This window comes from Mycteria americana, chromosome 12, assembly GCF_035582795.1.
Source record: "Mycteria americana isolate JAX WOST 10 ecotype Jacksonville Zoo and Gardens chromosome 12, USCA_MyAme_1.0, whole genome shotgun sequence".
Classification (NCBI taxonomy): Eukaryota; Metazoa; Chordata; class Aves; order Ciconiiformes; family Ciconiidae; genus Mycteria; species Mycteria americana.
The window spans coordinates 7,176,096-7,187,164 of record NC_134376.1 but is presented as its reverse complement, the minus strand read 5'-3'; the positions used below and the strand labels follow the sequence as shown (position 1 = coordinate 7,187,164).

General features: G+C 47.8%; 1 protein-coding gene across 1 annotated transcript; it reads right to left on the bottom strand.

The window, feature by feature from the left end:
* Positions 1 to 8,755: 8,755 nt before the first annotated feature.
* On the bottom strand, positions 8,756 to 10,997 carry COX19 (cytochrome c oxidase assembly factor COX19). The gene is made up of 4 exons (XM_075515149.1): positions 10,790 to 10,997; positions 10,539 to 10,650; positions 9,442 to 9,555; positions 8,756 to 9,246 (listed from the first exon to the last, which is right to left on the bottom strand). Exons 1-3 carry the CDS (start codon positions 10,869 to 10,871, stop codon positions 9,468 to 9,470), a joined length of 282 nt encoding a protein of 93 aa, XP_075371264.1. The 5' UTR covers positions 10,872 to 10,997; the 3' UTR covers positions 8,756 to 9,246; positions 9,442 to 9,467.
* Between the last annotated feature and the right edge of the window lie 72 nt (positions 10,998 to 11,069).

Genomic DNA, 11,069 nt, shown 5'->3' with positions numbered 1-11,069 from the left:
AGAAGAAATGAGGAGAATGAGGACAAGAAGGGGGTGCAGAGCAAATTCTCTCTGCTGATTGACTTAAACACCATTTTTTTAGGCTTCTGCAACACCCTGGCGCTGAGAACTGCTCTCTCACGGCCACACCGCAACGAAAAGGAAAATAGCTCCGACCACTTTTCTGAGTCTGCCCATCATGTGCTCAGGACATCCTTTCAGTTTCTTTTCCGCCTGCACTCTGGCCAGGCTCGCTGCAGCGATGGACTGGTTTGAGAATCGATATACGGTCACAGGGGCTGTTTAGTCGCTGTTTAGGGTGGTTGGGAGCCAAGAGACATCCTAGAGAGCGAGGGGGTAATTGATAGCTTGAGGATGTTGGGTATTTGTACGTCTGCTCCACAGCACATGGGGAAATCTCAACACAAGAAAAACTGTGCTGTGACAGTCCTGTTGCTGTTGTACTGAACCCATTTCACGCGATGTAAAATACGATGCAGAGGGGGCAGCTGGGGGAATTGGCTCCACGGCAGCTACCAGGCACCCGACTGGAGCGATGCTGATTTCTACAGCCTAATGACGGGTTCTCTTCTCTCGGAGAAGATGAAATTAGACCAATGAAGTCAATAATTCACCTACGCCAGTGGTAGACCACTGCTTTTAGCCTTATTCCTGATTTATACTAATTAAAAGACTTAGGCCTGGGGAAGCTCCGTATGGAGAAAGCCAACATATGTGTGAAGAGATTCATATGTCATGGTATCCAAGAAAAGTCAAAGTGATTATTCAGAGTGGGCCATCATCAATTCAGTCTGAGTCAGAGACAGCAGCAGGACAGGTTTGACGTGCAAACCGCAGGGCAAGCACTTATCATGGAAATTGCTTTTGCTCAATTCCAATAATTTAATCTCTTCTTGGCTCAAATAGCTCATCCTTCCAGGAACAGCTTGGAGACATTTGAGCGGGAGACTGGACTGCATGTTGTCCCGTTGCAGGGTGGAGACAGAAGCGGCCCAGCCAACTGCTGCCTGCTCGGGGGGTCCTGGGAACTGGTGGCTGCTCCTCCCAGGGACCCAGTGCCAAGAGGATGACGGAGATGCTATAGGCAGGACCACAGGACGGAGAGCAAGGGCACATCACTTCTGGCCTGGAAGTCTCTGCAGCAGAGCCTGAGTCCCTCAGAAAGAAGACAAGCCATTTCAAAAGGGCACAGAGAAGAGGAGAAGAACGGTGCAATTATAGGTCCCAGCAGTCGGTCTCGTATCACGGACTGCTGCCTTCAGCTGCCGGTCTGGCTCAGACATCTGAGACCACATCACTTCCTGCAACATTGTTCAGCTGTGATTTGAATAAAGCATTAGATGGAAACAAAGCTGTGGTTTTTCTCTAGAAAGAGATTAGAAATGATGGCCTGAAGGAAGGTGCTGAACAGCTGGAGATGGTAATTGAGCCTCCCCCCAATTAACTTTGCCCACAGAAAGTTGAGGACCGTGTCGTACCCTTCCTCTGGCTGCTGACGGGATTGTTTGGATGTCACTGCACGCCTCCTAAAAGCTCCCTCAACATCAAGATACAGAGCATGACGCTCACTTATCTGTTTATTTCAATATGTTTTGCCAAAGAAAAATCAGCAAAGAATTAATTAACAGCAATTATTTCTAGCAACAACAGAGCAGCCCTGCTCCAGAAGCCATGAAAACAACATCATGAGACCCCTGTGGCCAAAAAGCCTTTATAAACAGGTGCAAAAATAAACAATTTTATAGCAGGCTATAAAAAAGAGCCCAAGCCAGGTTGGGGAATGGCAGGGGAACAGCCATTTCGATGGCTGAGTCGAAGCAGCCACCCAGGTGACTTTTGTGAAGGAGCTTTAATAAACAAACCAGCGCAGAAGCACCAACCTGAGTCAAAGAACCAGCAGGAACAGGTTATTGCTGCAATAGAGGGTTTACTATACCCGTCACTCTGTGTTATTAGTGCTGCTAAAGTAATTTATTGTCTAAGTCAGTCCAACCGATTAGAGCTGTGATCTAAAGTACTAGCCAGCTCCGGTTTCAGTGATAAACATCACCCCCCCGCCTATTACTTGCTAAAATAAGCTGAAATAAAGCCATCAATCCAGACATCTCTCTGCTCAAATGAGTCTTTCTAGCTGGCACCACCACACCTGCAAGTCTCCTGCCATGCACGCTGAAAGGATGGAGGTAGATGTTCCAGACACGCTCTCATTTTTCGCCCACCTGGTTCTTTTTCAGCAGCCGGTGAACTCAGCTTTTCTGTCCCTTTGACCAGAACTCACACATCTCCTATCGCCAAAGCCCTGCAGTGACCTGGTTCTGGTTACATCTCTGTGCTGCACATGCGCGTGCTCAGCATCTCCCCGCGCGAGGAGGCCAGGATGCGTCTCCGGCCAGAGACGTTCACCTCCGTGCTGTGTCCTAGTAGGTGGCAGTGGACAGTCCCTCTTTTCCACCGGACTCTGCAGCACAGTTTGGGGAGGGGGGAACTGAACTGAAACCCACTTCGCTAGCCTGTACCATCCATACTGATGTCTGCGCACACAGACTGTTAACATCCGATCTGTGGCGTTGCCCGTGCTCTCCCATACAGATACCAGTCTGGCATTGGGCTGCATCGACCCAGTGTACATATACATCTAGATCAGACAGAAATTTGAATGCATAGAGAGAGGGGGACAGGCTCATGCTGCCTTAGCAACCGCTCTGAGCATGCACACGCATGCTGGAGATGTGCCAAACAACAGGCACACCCCAGGGTGTGTGCTCTGGAAGGGCTGGGTCACAGCCATGGGTGGTGAGGACGAGGGGTTAAAGACAGCCTGCTAAATCCAAGGGTTGAAGTCAGCACAGCATAACTCCCACGTCCACACTAAAGAGCAAAAGCTGAGGGAGGCAACCCCAGCGATGAAAGCAACCAGCCTCCTTACACCCCTGGGATTTCCTATTTGGTACTGGTTCATGGGGATGTGAAGGCTCATTTATCAATGGGGGGTTTTGCTCCTGCATGGTTCAGCATCCTGAGTTACCAGCAATTTTCTCAGCACTGAACTGATCCGCAGCTTCTGTACAATTCCTGAGTGGCAGTAGGAATTTTTTTCCCATTTGGGTCTGCCTGCCCAAAAACTGGCTTCCTCGGTGTGGTGAAATCCTTTTGACCATCCAGCAAGCCATGCTACCATGGGCTGTCACAGCAACCCAGAGGGAAAAGCCCTCTGTAGATTGCCAGCAGATTGCTCCTCTAAGCAGGCTGCAGCACACAGCATCACATCAAATCCTCAGGGCAGTCCTGGTGTCCCAGATTCTGTAGTGCTATCGTTCCTCTGCCTTGTCCACTAAGAAGAGATTCAGTGCCTCCAAACCCTGCTGAAACCCAGAACGTGGTTTGATAACAGAGAAATGTAAACTGAGCAAACGACACTGGAGCTGACTCCCTTGCAGAGCACCTCCTCCCATGTGACTGCCTTCCCACATGCTATCCTTGATTAGCAGCTTTGCAAGCAGCATCAGAGCCAGGTATGTGAGTAGGTTCTTGCTGAGCAGGGCTTGTTAGCATTGAGGAAACTAGAAATCCCCCAGAAATCAGAGCTCTCAACTCCTAGAAGGCTACTAAAATAACCAAAGGACTCAGTTCCCCAAAGGCGCTGCAGAATCAGCCCCCACTGCCTGCTTTTTAAAATCTTCACGATGAAGTTAAAAGCCTGGGTCATTCCGGGTACTCTCCTTGATTTCTTCACCCTCCTGCTCTCTTTTTGCAGGGCTACTTTCCGCCACTGCTCCTACAGAGTCTGCCATAATTCATAAGGACCTGAACAGAAAAGCATCTACAGTACTGGGTGGTTTAAGGAATTGCTCATTACCAGCCAGCAGGACATGCAGCCAGATGGACCACAACATCCCTCCCACATCACTGGGAACCTGCCTTACTCTGTGTGGGAGCTGGGAAAGACTGCTCGTGCAGACAGCTACACGTCCCACCGGAGGTGGGGAAGCATGGGACAGTAAGGGCTGGATTCAGCCCACCAAACCTGATGCACCTGAGCTGTTTTACACTCACAGAGATAACTGTGGCCTTTGCTGGGCTATATGGTGAATGCCAGGCTTGTCTGGGGTGTTTTTCATCCAGCCAATTCCAGTAGGATTCAGCAAGCATAAGAGTGATGCACCTGCTAATGCAAGTCCCAACATCTCCTGGAATAACGGGAATAAACAATCCAGTGGTGAAACAGTCTGTGCAGTGCTAGAGAGAGAGCATAAGCCTCAGAACCTCTAGGAAAAGCCATAAAAACCTGTCCCTCTATCATCATCAGTCCCAGGAAACAAAAAAATGCATCAAGGTCTATCAAGTCCTCGGCACCACGCATTGGAGTTCTAGGTGACTTTCTATGAAGCTCCTATTTTGAGCAGTGATCAATTATGCGTTTCAAGCCATATGGCACCTTCATTCCAGAAGGAAGGCATTTTGTCTTGAAAGCTAGAAAATCTGCTGCATCCTGACAGAAATGCAGCATTGCCAGCTATTCACAGAAGCGGAATCATCAAAAGAAAAAAAGAACCAGGATAAGATTAATCAGACATCCAATTTCCATTGAAACACCCTGGAAGGGGAAATGGACCCTTTCATGTGCCCTTCCAAACAGTCTTCTTTTTTTAATTAATTGAGTTTGAGCTTTGATTTTTGTGGGAAACCTGATACAATATGCCACATACCCAATTTAGCAGGAGCACCTTTTCCAAAAGGGATCTATTCCAGGCAGAAAAGTAACTGAAGTCCTTTGGGGTCACTGGATGTGCTACCAGAAATGACCGCAGTCTTGCATACTAGCAGAAGCATCATTCCCTTCCCAGGAACCCTAGGTTAGAAATGTAGAAACATACTGCTCTCCAGTGGAACCAGAACACCCAAGGCACTCCCCAGAGCCTACAGCAACAAGTGATGCTACAGACGCTTTTTGCACAGGGAGCAGGCTGCTCCTTCTCCTGTAGCCTGCCTACGGTATTTCCTGATCCTTAGCTGCATCAGTGCAACACTCCAGGTTTAGTTCCAGCAGCGTTGTGGAAACAGCATTGCCTCCCAGTGCTCTCCAGGCCGGCTTAGAGCGAGATAACAACGGGGTGAAATTCAAGAGGTGCTCTAACAGATCTAGTTCCCTCCCAGTGTTAGTGCTGGCCAAGCTGAACCTACAAAAGCAGCAGTAAGTGAAAGTGATTTTTTCTGCTGCAAAGGCCAGCAACTCTGTGGTCTCTAAAGGAAACCAAGTGGGTGACTACTCACTGTAAGTGTGATGCCCAGCCGCAAGGACATCTGTGGCCTTGAAGCAGGCAGGAGAAATTGGGGAGAATTCTTTGGAAGAGGATTCAGGGGAGGACCGAGCGTGAAGGTCAGCTGGCTACACCCTTTGCCTGTGCGTAACTGTGTGCAGAACCCCAAACATCCACTTTACAGGTGCCTACTGATACAACCCTTCTGCTACACCAGGTATCGCACTTACAGATGGCAGATGCAGCAACAATCCTTCCTTAGCATAGAGGCACAGGCTCATTGTGCTCCTACAAAGGACTTTGGACCATGGCCCACTTCCAGTGCAAGCACAGGAGGCTCCCTCTGTATAGGCTTTTCTCTGAAACAACGCTCAGAGCCTTGGAAATGTTTATTAAACCCTTTCTTCCTTGTTCTGCAGGTCATTGCGGTTATTTGGAGAGATACACCTAGAGCTCAAGGTCTCCCAGGAAGACATAACGAGGGTTGGCTTGCAGCAATATTCTTTCTGTAAATAACTGCGGTGATCAAGGTTAAGCTCTTTACTGTTGAATTGATTCTAATCGGAGCAAAGAAAGGGGAAATATGTGGGCAAGGCTCTCCTAAGTGCCAACATGCAAAGCTCTGCTGACCTGGAGGCCTCCGGGGGACTCCCTGGGACAGGATCCCAAGCAGGAGGGCGCCTAGAGTTATGGTGTGAACGAGGCTTTGCTGAAGAAAAGCTACAGAAAGACGATTACAGCCCCTTCGCTTATCGATTTCTGTTATTGTGTTAAGAGTTTACATAGATCTTCACTCCAACACAGTCAACGCGTCCTCCTGCTTCAGGCTGTCCCTTCCACACCTGTACAGTTACAGCCAGGCCGGCGGTTTGTACACCAATCCGAGCCGAACCTTGCTTTGGAACCGTTTGCATTTCTCCAGCTCCCGGGATCTGTCAGCAGGTGGTGCTTCATGGCAGCGCTGGTGCAGGCAGCACGCAGGCAGCACGCAGGCAGGCTTCTCACATGAAGATTAACGCACTCGCGTGGGACTTACCTTGCTCCCGGTGCCACACGCAGCAGAGCAGCTCATCAACTCCAAACAGCTCCATAAAGAAATCAGCGCCCCTGACAAACTGCCTCCCCCACAGCACGCACACTTCAGCTCAGCGTTTCCAGAATACAGATTTTCCCAACTTGGCGTCAGGCTTGTGGAGAGGTTCCTCCCTGGTATGGGAATAGGAAAGATAACTACAAACTTACGGCTTTCCTTTGGCTTATACGCTGCTGTCATTTTAAAGGAGCATAAACCAGGATCCCACAAGCAAGGCTAAAATAAAGAGGTTTATATGGAAAGGCTTTAATTAACAATCTGTATGTTAGCAGGAATAAATTGAAGAGCATTCTAGGACTTCTCCCAGATGACTCCGGTGTTGCAGGGACTTGTCCCATAGAGCAAGTTGGGAAAACAGTTTAACCTCAGGCTCGGTGTTGATTAACGGCTTGTTTTTCCAGCACTTCTCAGTAGCATTAAACCTCAGTCAAGACCAACTGATGGCTACAGCTTCAGTAATATACTCTCTTCTCCAGCTAGTGCCTCGCAGGCAGGAAATACATGCCTCTGCCGATTCGCTGAGTTTTCAACTATCCACTCACAGCCCTTTTCTTATCCTGGCATGAAGGGGACAGCGCTGTGAAGCTGACTCACCGTGCTGGGAGTCAGGATGAAATGTACCCACAGATCCGGACAGCATGAGGTTATCTTCTTCAGGCTGGTAAAAGGTGCAAAACTCTCACCCCAGCATTCCCTATTAGGATGGCAATTACTATTTCTGCAGTTATTTTGTGAAGGATGAAGCATGCTGTGGCCATTTTGGTGGCTCAGCACCACAAAGTCTGTGCAACGCAGGGATCCTGCTGGCTACATCGCTGTAACCTACAAGAAGACACCAGGCCTACAAGTAGCACAGAGCACTGTTCACTTCAGCATGCCATAAAGTTTTTTGAAATTGCTTTTTTCCCCACCATCCCTCCCGCAGCAGGTCCAAAATTTGGGCCTTGGTCACCATAAACAAAGAGAGTCCGCAGCAGCCCCTCCTTCAGTGCATAATCTGAGAGAGTTCATTGAAACAGCAACTATCGCTCCAGCTCAACAGTCAAAATTCAATCACTCAAGACTTCAAAAGCTTCACCTCTTTATAATAATCTGGAGGAGAGGGGTGGTATCAGCTGTCTCAGGAGAAAACGTGCATCTGACTCATGGAGTAACTGTTTGGCCAAATGACACTGCAGAGTAACATCTCAAAGATGAAACTACCGCTGACAACAGCCTGGATTACTCCACCACCACTGGTGGGCTCTTTCATACCTACCAGGGATTCACTTCACCTTGTAATATTCAGGGAGCACAGAAGCATGAAATTTGATTTCTTTCTTCTGAAGATGCTGGAGATTATTTTAATAATTCTTACTCAGTATCACTGAAAGAAAGCTCTTGTTCAGTGGTTTAATATAAAGTCTTTTAATATCTGTTTCAGCAATAAAATCTCTGCTTTCTCTTCTATAAATGTACTAATCTCACTAAAAGATATAATTTAAACAGTAGAATGAAGTAGAATAAAAATATGCAGCAGCAAGCAAACATTCTTTTCAAACAGGGACCCGCTCTGAACTATCTGCAGTCTGTTCAATCAGATTAGACCCGAGCAACAATTTAAATCCCAGCTCCAACCATCAATATGAAGAGCAGAAAATGTTCTTTTACCCTTTCATGGATCTCTGTGTGAACAGATGCATAGTGGAGAGAAGCAGAAGCAAGAAGAATAACAGCAGACAGCAGGAAAGGTGAGATATATCAAACAGAGGACACCTAATAAAGGAGAAAGTGTAGGAGAACTGCCTTGGCAAACTATGTGTGTATTGCTATTTGTGGGCCCTGACCCTAAAGCTTGCAGTTTGAGAGCCAGATACACAGAGAAATGATTCACTGGGTTTAAAAAAGAAAAAAAAAAAGAAAGGAAAAAAAGTGGGGGGACAGGGCAGGAAATACAGTGGAAAATAGAAAATACATCCAGAGGATTTACAAATTTATTGTCTGCTTAAAACATATTTCTAAGAGGCTAATAGGCCAAATTATTTTGGCTTGAATGCAGTATTAATTAAGACAGACTCACCTGCATTAGTATATGTGAGAGAAATACCACTGGCTCTGATAATTCATGGTAAGTTACACAAACACCTCTCAGGGACCTTAAAGACATACTCAGACCCGATTGCACATCTACTGTATGGCCTGCTGCATTACCTTCTCAATGTATGGGCTGCACCTATGTGTTTTGGAATGAAATATTGTATTTCTTAGACAGCTAACTTTTGATCTACACTGTTTTTTAACAATAAACATTTGTTTTTAAAAGAATAAAATTGTCCAGTCACATTTATATGTGGAGTTCATAGTTACTTAGAACACAAATAAATACCATTCCTGTCTCCACACTGATTTCACCATAAAGTATGGCAGCTCTACTTGGAGAAATGAATACATTCGCAGTGAAAGATTCCCAGTTAAACGATGAAATAAAGTTAGGTGAACACTGCTGGCATGGTAAATAAAAGCAGAATCACCACCTGACTGGTGTCTGGGACTGGAAATACTCTCCCAACAACGATGAAGGTTAAAAGACTGAAAAAACCCCCACCCCAGTACCCAAGCATTTTCTACAGCAGGGTGAGAAGGAGATCACCCAAAGATGGGGATTAATACCAGTACTTAATAAAAAGCAATTTGCAAGTACCACAATAGCTTTATTTGCACCTAACAAGTAATTGCTGTAAGCATATTAGTAATGCCCACATAAGATTAATCTATAGTTCAAGATCTACACAATAAAGGGGTTTTTTTTGTCTTTTTAAAATAAGACTTCACTGTTCTTACAGAGACATGGAGAACACATCAGGCAATAATTGTTTTGTCCCAGGCAAAATGTTCTTATGGATCTTTAAGAGCAGGCTAGAGAAATTAAAAGAAAAAAAGTTAAGAAATACTTGAGAAAAGTAGACAAAGGCAGTACTTTTCATCATTTAAAAAAAAATCTTATTTTAGGAGAATTAAACTTTGAAAAAAGGGTTCCTTCAGGAAACACTTCCTATTGCAATATGAACAGAACGTACAATATGTACTACATAAGAGTTATGCCTTCCATACATGAGGAGTGAAGTTGTCTTTCTTCATCACAACTTTTCAGGTTTTGCTTCTGATTTCTCATCTATCAGATCTTTAAATCCCAATTTTTCCAGTGGTTCGTTAGCCATAAGTTGCCTAAGTTAAAAACAATAAAACAACAAAAACATTATGCAGGACACAGTCTATGCAGAACAGCAGCATTTTCTATTTCATTTAATATTATTTACTCTAAAGAAATCCAAGACATCCATACGGAGCAACTGCCACTTGGCAAAGCCTCAGAAACTTCAGTTTTGGGAAAGCAACATTCAGGGATACTTTTTTTTCTTAACAGCGGTTTGCCAATTAAATGTGTTGTTTCCTGATATTAGATATTGAATAAGTTTCCTCAGAAACTGACCCAACTCTTGGTTATCTGTAATTAGCAGACTGCGTAAGAGCTTCCTAAAATTCCACCTGTCCCACTTAACAGATTTTTAAGTGAACACGGTTTACAGCAACATTCATGCTGGCATTATACTTTGCTGCAGTGATTTTCAAACTGTTTTAGATCTGCAGCCTTCCTCACCACCAGCCCATGCAGTGTATGCAAGCGTCCTTGTACTGAAGCGCACTTAACGCTCTTCGTGCATTCCCCAGTGAGCTCCCTGACTCGCCAGGGAACAGGAAGCATCGCAAAGCAATGCAAGACTGGAAACATCCCTGGAAAACCAACCACCACCACTTTTTTCACTTGAACTTAGGAACAAGTTAAAAGATTAACTTGTAACCATAGCCAGAAAATCTAAAATCTTCACGCTGTGGAAGACAGTTGTGTAGAGTGGAAGCTGGCCAAGTCTCGCAGCTATCCCACCCTTCGGGCTGGATATCTATCATCAAAAACGTAAGCCAAGCGAACTGCTGAAGCTGCAAAGGACTCCCGTTTCTTACAGGGACACAAGCTTCCCGCCTGAACGCCTCCCCTGCGGGTTCCCTTCCCCTCCCCGCAGAGGGAACCCCGCTGCTTCCCCGCCCCGGGGGCCACCCGGCTGCCCCTCAGCCCCCCCCCCCCCGCCCCCCCCCGCTGGGCCGGGCCGGGCCGCGCCCAGGCTGCCCCGGCAGGCCGGGGTACCGCTTGCCTCTCCATGCGGCACTCCAGGTAGGCCATGGCGCGCTGCCGGCAGGCACCGCTCTCGTAGCCGCTGTCGCGGAGGCACTCCATGAACCGCTCCTTGAAGGCGCTGCACTCCCCTGAAAGAGACAGCGAGGGCCGCGCTACCGCCGGGCTCGGCCGGCGGCCCCGGGCCCGCGTCCCCCTCACCCGGCCCGCGGAGAGCCGAGGGGAGGCCCGGCGCTAGGCCGCGGGGAGGCCAGGCCCGCGTTACCGCACCGAAGTGATCCAGCGGGAAGGCGCCCTTGTCCGGCGGCCGCGGCTTGAAGCTTTTGCTGCCGAAGTTCATGGCGGTGGACATGTCGCCGGCGGGGGGGGTGGGGGGGGCCGGGCCGGGGTCCCTCCGGTCACACACCGGCCGCCGGGGGGAGCCGCACACCGAGCGTCGCCAGCTCCTGCGAGCGCCGAGCGCATCGAGCGGGGCACCTGACCGCTGCCGCTCCGCGGGGGGCGGGGCCACGTCGCTACGGAAACGGCATTGCCATTGCTACGGCAACCG